We start from the raw sequence: 16,337 nt of genomic DNA, 5'->3' as shown, positions 1-16,337 counted from the left end.
ATTATCCTAATACAGTGACGTAAGTCGGTAGGTTGCGAATTTTCCTAAAACGATGCGTTTCGCGTTTATCATCCTAAACAATTTATTATATTTCTTATTTACTTTTATATAAAAAATAATTCCGAAAGTCGGAGCAAGTTTAAATTCTCGAAAACCTGACTTATGCCATTATGACCTTCGATCCGACAAACATTTCCTCATTTGTTATTTTTGTCTCAGACATAAAATGCTCGCGTCTGACCTCGTTACATTAAAAAGGCTATCTATCGTTTTATCGCCTTTGAAATTTTTTTCCTGCCTCTTTCAAAGATTTCCAATTGTTACAGCGAATCTCTTTCGAAAGATAATCCTTGCCCAAGCGATCTAATTTAATCGAAATAAATTTATTTAATCTATCCGATTATTCGATAAACAAAGACTCGCCAAGACCTCGTCGAAGTACGCGTGTCGAAGGTCATATTTTTACTACGTACTTTACCAGTGTTACAACGCAAGTAAACATAAAACGTCAGTGTGTGACAAGTAGAGCAAGGAATTGCACGTTCTCCAGCGTTTCTGTTCGCAAAGATCTCAAGAACTTGATTGCAAACGGAAAAATAAGATTATTTAGATGTGCGATACTTTCGTTACGTTATATCGTACAAACGCGAATTAATTGTCTTCTCGCTTACTTTGTGTCCGCAGAAATTGTTCGGTGGTCTGTTTGTGATTTTTGAAAATCCGAACACGCAGGGAAACTGGTACATAATCGTGTAAAGCATGGCGCGTGCATCCGATTCTGTGGAAACTGGTAAAGTATACAACGTACTTGCGTTTATTTTCGCAGCTCTTTTAACGAATCGAACGAACGTTATTGGCGAAACTTAATACGCTACGAATTACAATACGATAATAATACGATAAGTTTGATAGTAAAAGGACTAAAATTAAAAAAAAATGAATTGTACGTATAGATTAGAAGCTATTTAATTACGTCAGTTGAAGTGAAATTGTAAAATCGTAGAAGACGATTATCTACAAGTCTATAAGTGGTATCTCGTAACTTTTACATTCTCGTTCACGGTACTCGTTAACATTTGTCGTTAAGTTATCGTGCACGTTACAATCGCGTTATTCAACTACGATTTCTTTTCAAGTTCTTGGAAAGAAAAATGCGAACCAGCTTGGAAGGACCCTTACGCACGAACATCTATCGTTGAACTTCGCCACGTTTTACGTACAGCCGCCAGGTCATTTGAAACGGTTTCTCGATGGCAAGATCGAGCTTCGAAACGTCGGAATGTTGAAACAATATCCGTAAGTGCGATAAACGAAGCTCGAAATTCAAACACCGGAAAGCTACATTTTTATTTAATCAAACAGGAATTTCTATCTAAGTTTCATTCGTTCAGAGAGTTTATCTCTTTTTCCTTTTTTTGTACGTGGAGGAATCCTCATGGACACAGCAGAGTAGTGTCGGACTCCTACCGATTTGAGGTGGTATGATGTTAAACAGATGATGATGCTCGGATGTTAAACAAACGATAGTTTATTAAGAAACGATTCAACGGACAGAGTCGACAAATAACAATTAACAGATATGATCAACAAACAACCGGTAACGATTAACAACTAACGATTGACACGAAGAGTTCAATCGACGCGTTGCTATACAATGTCACCGAGTACTTGTTTATTTCACGGTGCAAGACAGACTGCTGTCCTTTTGTTCCGTGGCCTGTGCCGCCACAGACTAAAACTCCACGATGATCATCCTACGCGTATGACAGCGGTGCTCCAGGAACCTCTTACGAATTAACTTCGTCCTCTTGTTCGAGCCAGTCCTAATAATTCCTCACTATTGAATTTGGCGTTGAGGGGGGCCGTTGCCCCTGGCGCTATCGCTCCTTCTGGTCGTGGTCCGTTGGGACGGCGATGGAGCGGCTTGTCACGTAATTTTTAGGGTTGGTTAGTGGAAATAAAATATAGTTGAGTCGTAACACAACAATTAACTTTGTTTTAATCAACCTTTATTGTGAATTCACCAATCACAATGTAACACGCACTGAATTAACATAAATCACAATTCACTCCAACCACGTTATGTAAGACTTAGTTACAACGATACATTAAGTACGCGACTTATAAGGGTAGAGACCGATATAGATATGTTGACTATTCTAAGGATACAGAATAAGTGAAGTTTTACCGACGATACTGTGTCTGAGGAAAGCTAGGGGTAGGTGTGTCTAAGGACACGGGACTATCGGATTTGTTGATGACAATTTTGGTTAAGGAAGTGAGGGCAGTAGACACCGTCTCCGATTGGATAATAGGACGGTTGGTGGACCAGGAAGGGTTTTAGCCGCCCTCGCGAGAAAGTTGCCAACGGAACATACCAGATGTGGAGAAAACCAACTTTCTAAGCTAACACGTGGTAGACAATAAACGTAAAGGGAAATTTAAGACAGGTAATACTCGCTTGGTCCGAAGGACCTTAACTATAAAAATGCCAAGGCCCCTGGTGGGCACTTAAGACTATTGAGGGTGCGCGCCAAGGATATGCAGACATCTGGGTGCCATCCTGTCCGTGGTGTGTGGCCTGGTCTCTGATATGAATTGACATTACAGGCTCTAGGTCGCCTGACTGCCATCCTCCTGCGTCGTCTTATCCTACAAATTCCCTTAGCTACGTTCTACGAGAAGTAACAGATCGTAGCTATGGTATCGATTTAAGCGGACATAGGCAACGATTACGACGATTTGCTTTTCTTTCCACAGTTACAGTAGCCCGTATAATTTAATATACAACGATCAATGCACGGAGGACGCTATTCTGGAGGATGTAAGATTGTACAAAGAATTCGGCGGCGGTACTATCGTGGAGAATAGTAATCACGGCTTGCAACGCAACATTCCATTCATGAGGAAAGTCAGCCAAGTGACTGGAATTAACGTCATCGCCGGAACTGGTAACGTACTTTCGCAATTAATCGATGAACACCAGATTCGTCGGTGAAATACGAACGTCCGAGAGCGCATTTGGATGTAACTTAAAGGATCGTTCGAGACAAATTTCGCTATACGTACGCGAATAGCCACTTTGCCAAGATAGCAGGATGTACAGTGACTGGGAACATCGATCGTACGCCGAGCTACCTTTCACTCGTTGGTCAATTAGCTGTGTTCGACGAGTATACTCGTCGCAGTTTACTTGTTGCGACACGTTCTAAATACGCGCTTTTCGAATAGATCGCAACAGCTAACTGGTTAACGCGTTACCGGTACGAATGAACAGGTGTTGGTCGAGGGTGGCGGTGATTTAGTTGGCTGTGTGTCAGCGAATTTGGATTCGAACGATTACTACGCGTTTTGATTCAACGTCAAAATCCAAACATCGTTTCGGTGGAGCTAAAATTTTGATGTCATCCCGCGAGGTCACGTAACGCGTGTCCCTGCTATTTACATTTTACGGTTTATCGTTGGACGTTCACGTACGTAAGTGAAGCAACTTTCTACGGTAGATGTAACGAGAGGTCAACTAAAGTTCAGAAATTTACCGACACACGTGGAGCATGGTGACTTTTTCGAAAGGATCGTACGACTGAATACTCGTATTCGTTTTATTACAACGTCGAATTTGTTTCCTATCTAATTTTGCTAAAATCCTATCTAATTTCCTATCTGATTTTAATAAAAGGTTACTACGTTAGCGCAACTCAAACTAAGGAGGATCTGCTGAAAGAAGACATGTACGATGTGATGCTGAAAGAGATGACTATTGGTTGCGAGGAGTATCCTGATGTAAAAACAGGATTCATAGGAGAAGTTGGAAGCACTTGGCCGATCACGCGTACGTATCTTGCGTTGAATGTTACTCCGAGAAATCCATAAATTCGTAGTTCAATTTTACACGATTAATTTTACACGATCTCTTTTATGATCTTTGTAGCTTGCGAAAATACCTTTTATTACGTGAAATTAATTTGTACACGAGATATTCCATAGACATTCGTTTGTCTTAAATGATCTCCGCGTTTCGAACGGCGTACCCCAAATCTTTTTGTACGAGCTTTTGTACGAGCAAAGTCGAATACTTCTGATTAATCGTACGAATCGTATTTCGATTTCTCACGTAGCTTTCGAGAAACGGGCTATCCAAGCAACCGGCGAGGTCCAGCAACAATTGAAGTGCCCTGTCAGCTTTCATCCTGGAAGAGATGCCGCGGCACCCTCGGAGATAATGAGAATTTACCAAGAAGCTGGCGGCGATGCGAAAAAGGCGATTCTCTCTCATCTCGATCGTACGTGTAATCATATGCCATTAAACGATACGCGTTGTTCGACGATAGATATCTGTTAAGGTAAAGAAAGGATTCGGAAATACAAATCGTTTACTTTGTTTTACACACAACAGCTATACATATATCTTACACTCTGAAGATCTCGACAACCTTCTTGCACGCACGCTAGTTCTCAACCGACTCTTCCAGATTCTTCTAACATCTGGCAACAGTCTTTTGTCTCTACTAAGTCTGGACGCCCTCTAACGCTTACACACACATTCACATGTACAGTTGTAAATGTATCATCTACCCAACAATATCGTCACGTTAGGCCAAATATCGATATAAATCTTTTATCGATATAAATCTTCATTTCGTGCATAACGTGGCACGATTGCCGATTGTTTTGTTCTTATTACCTGGTTAACACGATTGGTAAATCGACAGGAACTATACCGAACCCGGAGGACCTTCTGCAGTTCGCCGATGACGCGAAATGTTACTGCCAGTTCGATCTTTTCGGATGCGAATGTTCCTTTTACCAGCTAAATCCATCGGTGGATATGATTTCCGACGCGCAACGAATCGATCGTGTGAAATATTTTCGGAGTGACCAGAAGCTGGATCGTGTACTCTTGAGTCACGACATTCACACGAAACACAGATTGGTACGTACTTAGACATTGTACCGAATGAATCACGAGACTGCGGACGTTTGTACAATTTCGCGTTCTTATAAATGGAACTGAAGCTGAATATGATAATCGGCACGCTTTGGATATTTTATGTATCGTGTATTTTATATGCTGTACGCCCCGCTGCTTAGACTGACCCCCTTGCGTTCGTGTAAGGAGGTTTGCCCGCGTGCAGGCACATTTTGGCCGATCTTTAATCGTCAATAATTAAAAAACAAAGCCGAAAACGCAAGTTTTTTACTCTTGATTTTCATCTTATTTCGGCTTCAAGAATCATCCTTTAAATTTTCTGACACCTACGATTGAAGACCCTGTATATTCACGTAATAGAATCTCGAATTCCAATTTAAATCTTATCCGATCAATCGTTAAGTGTCTTATTATATATATATTTATGAATTATGTGCGTTCTGTAGATGGACGCACCTTTAAATTTCCAAACGACGCACAAACGTCCGCGGTCTATTTATTAACGATATGATGGAACAAAAGAAATACGAAAAAAACCCACTGTCGACTGTTCTAACGAAATTCTTTCATTTTTAAACGAAGATGGAGTTTGGCGGACACGGATTTTCTCATATTTTGAACAACGTCGTGCCAAAAATGACGCTGAAGGGTTTCACTTCCGAAGAAATCGACACGCTGACTATTCACAATCCAAGAACTTGGCTGACCTCTTGAAGCCTTCCAGCGAGAGGTATCGCGAAATCGGAATCAAGGCGAAAGAATATTTGTATATTTCTAAGAAATTATATTTCAAATAAACTTCATGTTGTACATACGAGTTTGCGATAAGACCGATTTCTTATTAAAACGGTTTTAATCAGAGTTTACAAAACGGTTCAACGTTTAAACAGCTTGCATATCGGCGATCTCGATTTCCAGTATGAATCTGAAAATAGATAGAGTTTCTCTGAATTAACAGCGCGATTTGTCAAGTAACGAAACGATAGCCTGTTTGAAAAATATATCGACGAAAATACAACGAAGATACGTGCGAGAAAACGCCGATATCGCGATCTTCTTCGAGTACGTATCTGCAAGCGCACTTGCGCACCAGAAGCAGATTAAACGTTATCAACCGCTTAGCGATACGGACCATGGATGACATCGAAGCGACGTTAACGTCGCAGTATTATATGTAGTTTAAATATAAATGAGTCGACTTATCCGTGGCAGCGCGGAATCGACGCTGTTCCGAAGCGACTCGATAAAATCGGCGTGGGCAGCTCGTCCGGCGACAACTGTGCGGTTACTGTCGTAACTTTCGCTAGTAACGTGTCCCAAAATTTTTCACGCGACGATCGACGAAAACTCGAAGTTGTAATTTGTTCGACAACGATGGAACTTCGCACGAAGATCGCGTAAGGAAAGCGCGATAAACCTTGTTTCTCAATTTTCGTTCTTCGCACCTTCGCGTTTCTTACTAAGAGGCGATATTTCGATTTAGAGTTGCGCCAGCCACTTTGTTGTGCCACATACGAAGATCAGCTGTACGAACCTTTTTACTCGCCATTTATTCTCTCGCATTCTTGTCGAGGAAAGAAGGAAGCTAAACGAATACGAAATACGATGTTGTAGCAATTACCGAAGACACCTGTTGTATCACCTCCTGTAGACACCTGTGTATTATTATCGAAATAAGAAGCTTATTATTATATGGACATTTTGTAAGAGAAGAGGTCTGTTGACGAAGAGACGCGGTGGCGAGGAAGCGCGCCAACGGGAGTCGTAAGTTCCCGTTACGATTAGATAATCGATGCGACGAAATGATCGGTCCCCTATATTGTTTAGGATAATCGAGGTGATTGAACCGATTATAACACTGAAGCAACAGGTTACAATATACACATTGTTCCAACAACTTTGTAAACATAGATAGTTGTGTTTACTTAAAAGTTACTTAAGTAACAAAGAGTAACAAGAATATTAAGTAAGTAAGAAAGATTGCTTGAGTTAAATAGATGACTGATCCAGGGCTGACAAAGCAGTCAAGACATTGGCCGGCCAACGTATGGAAAATTAGTCAAGAGATGTTGACTGTTCTAAGGATGACAAATCGGTGAAGTTCGGCAACGATGCTATCGCAGAGGAAAACTACTGCTAGGTATTGGTCGCTTGCGAATGGAAATGACCGTTGAATATGGGAAAAATTCGACCTTGCCAGTTTTTATCTGGTAGGACAATAATCGTAAGGAACGCGTCGATCGAGGGATGGATTTTAGTTTACGTAAGGAGTCACCGGACGTAACAAGGTCCGAGCGTTGGAAACGAAGGGAAACCGAGTGTTTACGAGCACAGGAAAAGGCGATAGCGTGGTCGAACACGATAGATTATAAATCGGGAGGCAAGAGACGTCGTGTGTCGACCCCTTGAGCCACCGAGATCGAGCTTCTCGCTTTCTTTCGTTTGTCAGTTTACCAGCCAAGCTAAATACAATCGCCGGTGGGACCATCAGTCGTGTTTTCGTCGATCTGCAACGAGATACACAACCGTGAAGAGGAGATGAGCACACGGAAGTCGAGGAGAGACTCGGACATTCTGCTGTCCAATTTCGCCCACAAAGAGCTGCTCTTCAAGTTCCTCGTAATCGGTGACTATGGTGTCGGTACGTCGAACACGTTTTAAAATTCCTTTTTGAAAAATCTGCCGTCGTTATCCACCCGTTAGTATCGTCGTAGTTTTATCGTAGTTTTGTTCCAACTTGTCGCGATAATACGCGCATTTTGACGGAGACGGTCGACCCTCCGTTTCGTAGGTTCTCGCGTCGTGGAAATTTGGTTATTCAGTCGTCGTGGTACGTACGATGGTGCTCGCTTTGCAACTGATACAATTTTGTACGTAAATTCAAACGATCCACCGTCCCGTGTTCGTGTCCATGACGTTCGGTGTTTCGAGCGCGGCGTAACTCGCATAATCCGATTAACGAGAAAAGCGAGTGGATAATGGCGAGAGTAGGTAAGAAATTATCGATAAGAATTACTTCTCGCGTGCTTCGTTCTTTCTGCTCGTCGAGACAGCCGAAAGTATTTCTGGAATAATGTTGCTATCTGTTAAGCCGGATTTACAATTCTGACCAACGATTTATTGTTTATGCGAGCAACGATAGCGAGCATATGCGGCAGTAACGGATGTGTATCGTTCTCGATCAGCAGACACTTTGACTAGAACGTTGTTTCGAAACGAGCGAAACGCGTCAACGTAAAAGTACTTCGTCTCCTCCGCATTTCTATTTTCTGCTTAACAGCGGATTACGCAGACATACGTTCGTTTTATATAAAATTCTCACGTGTATATTCCGACATGTAATTTGAAAGTGCTTTATAATGCGATCTAGAGAAATGCGCAGAAAATTGTTACTACTGGGAAAAATGTTTGATATTAATGAAAAAAAAAAAAAAAAAAGAGATACTTTTGTGCGATCAGTACGAAATGTATCGAGGCGTTTTAATACATTTGATGTTAAACGCCAGTGTTTCGTAGACGTTGCAAACTATTTCTTCGGGTCTGTCAGAACTGCGATGTCTAGGAAACGTCGGCGCAAAATGCAACGTACACGATTGCTGCTGAAAAAACAGTAACGCGAGATTTTACGGTGGAAGTTTGAAATTAAAAATGTTTGAAAATGTTGGAATTTTATATCATTGTTGTTCCTTGGAAACCTGTACTCTTGTAATCTCGCTAGATTAGAATTGAAAGCAAAAGGAAACTTAACGTAAACCTCAAGTTGAATACGACTTGAATACGACTTGAATACGACTTGAATTCAACTTGAACTCAACTTGAACTTTAAGTATAAATACGCGTGATAAATTTATCTGAGACCTACTTTCTCTGACATATCGTACACAACCTCTAAGAATATTCTAATTTTATAAAAATTCTCAAATTGTAATTTTCCTAGAATTTACTTTTATTCCTTCGATGATCCTTATTTTTTACTTCAAAATTTATTATTGTTTTTCAGGAAAGACGGCATTGGTTAGAAGATACACAGAGGGTAATATGAATATTAGTACATACATTATCGCGTAAAATCCGATTACAGAGAAAATTGTGTGCGACTTGCGATTTTCTCTTTTCTCAAATTAAAGGAAACTTTCTTTAAAAACGAGTCAAATGCACATTGTGGGTTCAAGGAGTTCGCTTTACAGAAATTTCGATTTAAAGAAACTACGAATTTGTTCGGTCCACGAACGTCTGAAAATGAAATCGTAGGATAGCGATAATTACAAAATTTATTAAAATTGTTTTAAAATTTACCAAACGATCTTTGTATATTCGGTGAATTTGATGTAAAATTATACAAGTGAAAATCTAATTATCAAAGTCTATGTGTATCAAAGTTATTTTTCGTGTTCTTAATTCGCGCCAGTTAAGCTTCCACATTCCCCGGCTCTTCTTCTCGTGCTTCTTTGATTCTTCTTCGAATTAATTGCAGAAGAAATATAAAAGAACAATGGGATATGCTCCGTAACGTGTGAAGGTTAACGATGATGTTCGTTATCTTCTCATTATTCTCTCGTATCTCTGTAAATAAGCGTAAATAACGTTCTCATTGAAGTATTCGTTATTTTTAACAAGAAAGAAACGTGTTCCTCTTTAACCGATAATATTGTGAATTGTGCATAAGCTTCGTTATAAGTAATTAGTTGGTTATTAACGATCGAGAATAACGTTGCTCGTTATTATGAAATATCTTCGATTTCCTCTGCTTCGCCTTAATACGTAGATTTGTACGTCAGTATTCTTCAATGATTGATCGATGTTTCTCTTTTTTCAGGAAGGTTTACGTCCAATTATAAGATTACCATAGGCGCTGATTTCGCAATAAAGGCAGTCGACTGGGACCGATTTACTAAAATTAACTTACAATTATGGTATTGCTTTATCAGTTTGTTTGCCTGCTGGTTATTCCGCGTGTTAATTCGATAGAATCGTCGAAACCGTGTAGCATAAAACACACTAGAAACATATATTCGTTGATCGAAGTTAAATCATCGAGTATCAGAATTAGTCCTTTCACGATTCGATCTTTTCCTCGTTCGAGAAAGAAAATTAGTTTTTTATTAATTATTACTAATATAAATTGCTATATATTTTTTAATAATTTTGCAAAGAAGATGTTAATTCGGTGGAATCGTCGAAACTATATAGCATAAAACACACGAGAAACATATATTCGTTGATCGAAGTTAAATCACCGAGTATCAGAATTAGTCCTTTCACGATTCGATCTTTTCCTCGTTTGAGAAAGAAAATTAGTTTTTTATTAATTATTACTAATATAAATTGCTATATATTTTTTAATAATTTTGCAAAGAAGATGTTAATTGGGTAAAATCATCGAAACCATATAGCATAAAACACACGAGAAACATATATTCGTTGATCAAAGTTAAATCACCGAGTATCAGAATTAGTCCTTTCACGATTCGATTTTTTCCTCGTTCGAGAAAGAAAATTAGTTTTCTATTAATTATTACTAATATAAATTGCTATATATTTTTTAATAATTTTGCAAAGAAGATGTTAATTCGGTGGAATCGTCGAAACCATATAGCATGAAAACACACGAGAAACATACAGGGTGGTTGGTAACTGGTGGTATAAGCGGAAAGGGGGTGAAAAAAGAAGTCGAAAATATAGAATACAAATTTTTCGTTCGAGGCTTCGTTTTCGAGAAAATCGACTTTGAATTTTCGGTCGGTACGCGTGCACTTTATCGCGTCTCGTTATAACGGATCTCACTGTAGATCGTTGTCTCGATGGAAAAATTAAAAAAAAAAATTTCCGCTTGTACCACCAGTTACCAACCACCCTGTATATTCGACGTTTCGAATTTAAATTAATCGAAGTTAAATCATCGAGTATCAGAATTAGTCCTTTTACGATTCAATTCTTTTCTCGTCCGACAAAGGAAATTAGTTTTCTATTAATTATTACTAACATAAATTGCTATATATTTTTTAATAATTTTGCAAAGAAGATACGTCGTACTACAAGTCGAGACCAATTTTACGTATATTTATCGTTAATTAGTAACTTGTAAAAATACAACGTCGTGATATAATACTTTTACCATAGTTTTCAGATCGTTTGTTAATCGGAAGAAAATCGAGGGAAAGAAATACGACGAATTTCGAAAGATCGGTATTTAAAAACGAGCTTTCCGACCGAGTAATCGAGAGAGATGAAATTCTACAGATAAATATAATTACTATCTCGATACGGAAAACATATTCTTATCATAGTTGATTTCTATTTCTAGGGATGTCGCTGGCCACGAAAGGTTCGGATACATGACCAGAATTTATTACAAATACGCGTAAGTAATTACTCTAATTATTGGAAATTACAAGCAACGCGTAATTCGCTAACAAAATTATTCTTCGGAAGTGCAACGATAATTTCTTTTCATACTATGTTTATAGCTATAAATCCGTGCGATAAAGTCACACGGATAAAATTATTTTAAAAAAACCATAAACCATAACAACGTCTAGTTCTATCGGAAGAAGAGAAAAATTGAATTAAATTTTGTCGCAGCATTTGATGATTTATTTTTAATTGATTTGATCCGATTAGACTATACGGGCTATTTTTAGACCGATAAAATCCTACGATAATACTATGATAATTTTGCGTTTAATTTTCAGAGTAGCTGCAGCTTTGGTGTTCGATATTTCGCGGATAGCCACGTTTCAGTCGATCAAAAAATGGTTGTGCGATCTGCGAGAAAAGGTCACGCTCCCAGATGGTTCGGAGATACCAGTCGTCCTATTGGCGAACAAATGTGATATTTCTTGTCCGTCGGTACCCATCGAACAAATTGCCAGGTTCTGCAAAGAGAACAACATTGGTGCCTGGTATGTAACGTCTGCCAAAGAAAATACGAATATCGGTAAGTATGCGACGAATTCTGAATTTCTATTTATTCGTGAAACATTTGAAAGTGCAAGATCTCGCGAGACGTTCAAAGATACCCGAAGCATCTTCTGATACACGAAGTATGCTCGTTAATTGGTAGACGAGAATAAACCTCTGTTTCGTTCCACAGACACTCGGTCAATTCCATTTCCGCTTACTTTATTTCACTTTTGTATTTTACGGAAATAGGAAACCACGTGAACAACCGCGGTTTCATAATTAAACGAATACGCAACGCTTTCGCGGTTTCGTATCGGGCGATCATTAAATAAATCGGCAATTGCTCGTTGCTTCGTTGCTGTACGATTGAAGCAAATTATAAAGGCAATTAGAAAGGTGAATCAGTGTGGCAGAGACAGGGAACGAGGGAGGAAAAGACTGGCTGAGGGAATTGGAAAAGAGAGGTTAGAATCTAGACGAGTAGGTTAGGTAAAGATCGATGATTTGTAAGATTGATGATTGCGAAGATGCAACGGACGATGGACACGTGTAATAGTTGAGAGTCAGATGGTAGACGGTAGATACGTGGTAGTAAAATAATGGTAAAATTAGGCGATGCGAGCGAGCGAATGGATGTGTGTGGGTGTTCGTGGGATGTTCAAGCGAGAGTGGCGAGGCGAATAGGGAGAACAATTGTAAACGGAATTCCTGTCGTGGCAAGCAGGCTAAAAATAAATTGTACTGCTTAACAATTACTATTTAACAATTGCCATGTTACTCGTCGTGATATAAATTGCTAAAGCATAGGTAGAGGAAATTTGGTAAGAGGAAATTCTCGTTTGATGATAATACCAATATTTTACTAGCCTAATTTCGTATCTGTGTTTCAGATGTGGCGATGCGTTATCTCGTGGAAAACGTGCTGAAGACCAGAATCGACGTTGATATTCGTGATTCCGTGCGATTACGAGATAAATCTGGCATTCGACAAAGGAGCGAATGTTGCAAATTATAATCGCGCGATTATAGTTCGCGTGTTTATCTATACGATTTTAATTTATCCGTGATGCGTATACTTTAATATGTTTATAACGATTAATCGTAATCTGTAGGAGCACGTCAATGGACGTTGACATGTTACAGATGCGCCTAACAATCCGAAAGTTTTAATATGCTACAGCGAAATTAAACATATTTGTTTGAAAATACACGCACGATGAATTTCTAGGGCGACAGAGTTTTTATCTCGGCTAATAACTAACAAGTGAATAATCCTCGAGAGATTACCAATTTTTTACACGTCGGATAATAGTCTTATTTGCATTTTTTACATGTCGGATAATAATCTCATTTGCATTGTTTACATGGCGGATAATAGTCTTATGTACAACGATGCGAACGTTCGTAAATTGCGGAGAGAAATTACGAATATTTATTTTAGAATGCACAATAAATGTTTAAGGCAGTAGGATCTTCGTTTCGTTTAACATAACTATCGAGCGGATAATTTTATACGGCTCAACTTTTTATATTTCTTCGTATTTATCGTTACATCTGTTGTTAGATAATAATCGCGTATTTTATAAAAATCTGAAACAAACAGTTTTATTTAAGCGTTTCTATGTACGAGATCACACGTCAATGGGTAAAAACAACGAGGAATCGTTTAAATCGATAGATTTATTTGATTTGTACTTTGATAACTCTTTAACATTATTTGCGTTCGTAAATCAACCAAGGGAAATATTATAAATAAATATGAAGCGAATTCGTAACATCGCGAGTTACGAAATGTCTTTAAAATTCGCTATTACATTCTTATTGTATTTTTACATTGTGGTAACAAGAATTAACACGTAACTTCTATGTACAAACATATTCACGTGTTACCTTTGGTAAATATTCAACACTCGTTCCAGTGTGCTACAAAATTAAATATACTTGGTATTCCTTTGCCAAGTTTTACAATATGCAATTTGTCGGTCGACAAATAACGTATCATTTATTATACGACATTGGCCACGTTTTGCTATTATCTAATCTAAATAAATCTAACAACAGCTCTGCTGTGTGTCTTTAGTTTTCCTCTATTCTCTTAGACCTCTGAATAATTACGTATACCGTTCGCAGATCTCTATTTACATTCTCTTCTCTCTCAACGACCATTTTCTTTCTTCCTTCTTCCTCTATAGTTTACTTATATACTTAATCGTAGTAGATACAAGTGTTTCATAGCATTTCAGACGCGAAATTCATTTTAGTCATGGACAAAGATCGCAATTACAATATCGTACAAACGTGTGCAATGTTCGACTTTGCTTTCGACTCGTAGCTTTGTTCTTCGATAAAAACGAGCTACCATTCGATCATTCGACTAGTCTCTATAAGATCTGCTCGAAATATTTATCTTTGTTTTTTAAATTCAGACTTATGTTACGCACTGAGTATACTTTCTCGTTGTTTTTGATCAGCAAGTTAATCGAGTTCCTACTGTATGTGTTTCCATGAATCTTCTATATCGTTTCCATGCTCTTCGATCTGCCATCGAAATGGATAATAAAAATTCCTGTTACAAAACACTCGGAATACTGACATTTTGTCCTCAGAACCAAGCTTATTCCTCGAAACGCGAGTTTCTCACTGGATTCATAGCAATGGAGACCGTCGACACCATCGTCTTACTGAAGTCCTTCGAATAATCTGAAAAAAGAAACATGGTACGAATGCGGATCAATTCGTAATGCTGGTTCTCTTTCGAACGCGTGCTTCGACAAACGATATTGTGTCGTCTAGCGGCAAGCAGAAAGCTGTTAATGAAGATCAGAGGGAAAATGAATCGCGAGTGTCGTTAGTTCGCTGTAGTTTCTACTCTGCTGTGACTCGAAGAGGTTAGGTTTAGGACAGAAATGTTAACAAGCTACTAAGATATTTGCTGAATCTACGGAATTAATTGGCGAGAAAACAAACGAGAGGCTAGTGCTAGATGGCGCGTGCAAAATCTTTTAATTCTACGTAAATTCGAGACAGCTGTTGATCTTCCACATTTCCATACTTCATCTAGCGATTACTGTGAAATTATATCGTAGTTTTACGTACGTTACTTATACAAGTCTACTTATACAAGCTGTTAGTTGATATTTTCCAAAATAACAGGACATCGCAAGATATAAAGATGATATTAGGATTTGTAGCGGCGCAGGAGTCAAAGGACGACGCGAATCGAGACCGACTCGTGTTGTTGTTTTGCCTTGGGACATTGACACAGCCTTGACGCATGAAACGTAATGACAAATGAACTCCGGACAGAACAATGTCGACGCTACGTGCAACCGTCGAATGAAGACGAATTCAAATTTTCCGACTTTCCCCGACCAGTATAAATAAACAGACGCGATCGCGAGAACAGTATCTAACAGTATCTATCAGTTAACAACCAGTTATCAGTATATAGCGACATTTTTTCTCCTGTTAATATTTTTATATTCATACGAGACGAAGATGCGATGACAAAGATGAGAAAATACGAGATGAAAAATGAAAGACGTGTGCATGCACGCGTGACCAATTGCGATCTTAGAAAGCAGCGAATTTGTGCCCTTGACTTACGAAGTGAGCGAAGTGTGGTCGCTTAGCTCGCGTTCGGTCAGAGCTTGGTGAGCGTTACCACGCGACGGTGCTCGAAGTTACCTTGGCCGTAGTCCTGCTGTTGATGATGACCAGGTGCGCTGCTCCCATAGGGTGACAGACTCGCCCTTATCCGCGAACATCCTATCACGCCAGCGTACGCTTGTCTGTATTGCTTGTTCATGATCACGTAAATGATCGGGTTCACGCAGGAGGCAAAGTAGAGGAGCAGGTAGCCCAAAATGTGAAATTCTGTGACAAGAAACAGCACGTAACATACGATGCTTTGTTGTTGTTGTTGCCAGGTGAAAAAAAAACAAATTCGAGATCGTTGTAATTAAATCGTCTTGTAATAAGCTCGAAACAATCCACGAACTGCAGACAGTTTGTACGACGTATAGAGCTTATACCTCGGACTAATCCCAAAATATTGCCTTTGGTTGTTCCAGAGGTGTCCTTTGCAACAATTTTGCATCTTTGTACAAACGTTGCGCTCTTTATCTTAATAGGACAAAATGGATCGTGTATAATTCAATAAAATAATGTAAAAGAAATGTTACGTCGCGTAACACTCTACCTAGACCAGGCCACACACCGACACCAGATGTCTTCGGATACTTACTGCGTACCCTCAATAGTCTCAAGTACCCTCCATGAATCTCAGGAATTCCTAGTCGAGGTCCTTCAAACCGAACAAACATCTGTTTTCCGAATCATTTCTAAAGACCATTGTCTACTGCGGCTTGACAAGGGAAAGTTAGTTTTTCTAACGTACGATGCAACTTTCCTCCTACTAAATATACCTCCTACTTTCTATCGAGGACGGCTAAGACCCTTCCTAGTCCACCAACCTTCGTTTAACCAATTAACAACGAAGCCT

The 16,337-nt window shown here is 39.1% G+C and overlaps 3 protein-coding genes across 6 annotated transcripts in view; 2 read left to right on the top strand and 1 right to left on the bottom strand.

Annotated features, from left to right (window-relative positions):
* Positions 1-501: 501 nt before the first annotated feature.
* On the top strand, positions 502-5,747 carry LOC117158444 (phosphotriesterase-related protein). Its single transcript, XM_076618366.1, has 7 exons — positions 502-790; positions 1,137-1,296; positions 2,761-2,951; positions 3,680-3,832; positions 4,119-4,283; positions 4,713-4,933; positions 5,513-5,747. The coding sequence occupies exons 1-7, from the start codon at positions 760-762 to the stop codon at positions 5,642-5,644; spliced, it is 1,053 nt and encodes a 350-aa protein (XP_076474481.1). The 5' UTR covers positions 502-759; the 3' UTR covers positions 5,645-5,747.
* Positions 5,748-5,848: 101 nt separating this feature from the next.
* On the top strand, positions 5,849-13,923 carry LOC117158445 (ras-related protein Rab-32-like). The gene is made up of 6 exons (XM_033337330.2): positions 5,849-7,571; positions 8,931-8,963; positions 9,747-9,843; positions 11,235-11,291; positions 11,623-11,867; positions 12,724-13,923. Exons 1-6 carry the CDS (start codon positions 7,469-7,471, stop codon positions 12,846-12,848), a joined length of 660 nt encoding a protein of 219 aa, XP_033193221.1. The 5' UTR covers positions 5,849-7,468; the 3' UTR covers positions 12,849-13,923.
* moody (G-protein coupled receptor moody) overlaps positions 13,499-16,337 on the bottom strand; it is a 27,132-nt gene continuing 24,293 nt past the window's right edge. For 3 of the 4 annotated variants that reach the window (XM_076618365.1, XM_033337325.2, XM_033337326.2), the window contains exons 8-9: positions 15,521-15,709; positions 13,499-14,533 (exon numbers count right to left, since the gene is read on the bottom strand). In XM_076618365.1, coding sequence (XP_076474480.1) covers positions 14,448-14,533; positions 15,521-15,709 — 275 coding nt within the window. In that variant the 3' untranslated portion in view covers positions 13,499-14,447. Of the gene's footprint in view, positions 14,534-15,439; positions 15,710-16,337 lie in introns of all 4 variants that reach the window. The other variant, XM_033337327.2, reaches the window with a different exon arrangement.

This window comes from Bombus vancouverensis, chromosome 5 (genome assembly GCF_051014615.1).
Source record: "Bombus vancouverensis nearcticus chromosome 5, iyBomVanc1_principal, whole genome shotgun sequence".
NCBI classification, from domain to species: domain Eukaryota; kingdom Metazoa; phylum Arthropoda; class Insecta; order Hymenoptera; family Apidae; genus Bombus; species Bombus vancouverensis.
The sequence above is the reverse complement of the archived record's forward strand: the minus strand, read 5'-3'. Positions and strand labels throughout refer to the sequence as shown.

Bases quoted from the DNA above. Each gene is read 5' to 3' on its own strand.
- LOC117158445 (XM_033337330.2), top strand. From the start codon at position 7,469: ATGAGCACACGGAAGTCGAGGAGAGACTCGGACATTCTGCTGTCCAAT. The intron at 7,572-8,930 runs GTACGTCGAACA...ATTGTTTTTCAG, and splicing joins AATCGGTGACTATGGTGTCG to GAAAGACGGCATTGGTTAGA. The intron at 9,844-11,234 runs GTATTGCTTTAT...TTCTATTTCTAG, and splicing joins AAAATTAACTTACAATTATG to GGATGTCGCTGGCCACGAAA.
- LOC117158444 (XM_076618366.1), top strand. From the start codon at position 760: ATGGCGCGTGCATCCGATTCTGTGGAAACTG. The intron at 791-1,136 runs GTAAAGTATACA...TTTCTTTTCAAG, and splicing joins ATCCGATTCTGTGGAAACTG to TTCTTGGAAAGAAAAATGCG. The intron at 3,833-4,118 runs GTACGTATCTTG...TTTCTCACGTAG, and splicing joins AAGCACTTGGCCGATCACGC to CTTTCGAGAAACGGGCTATC.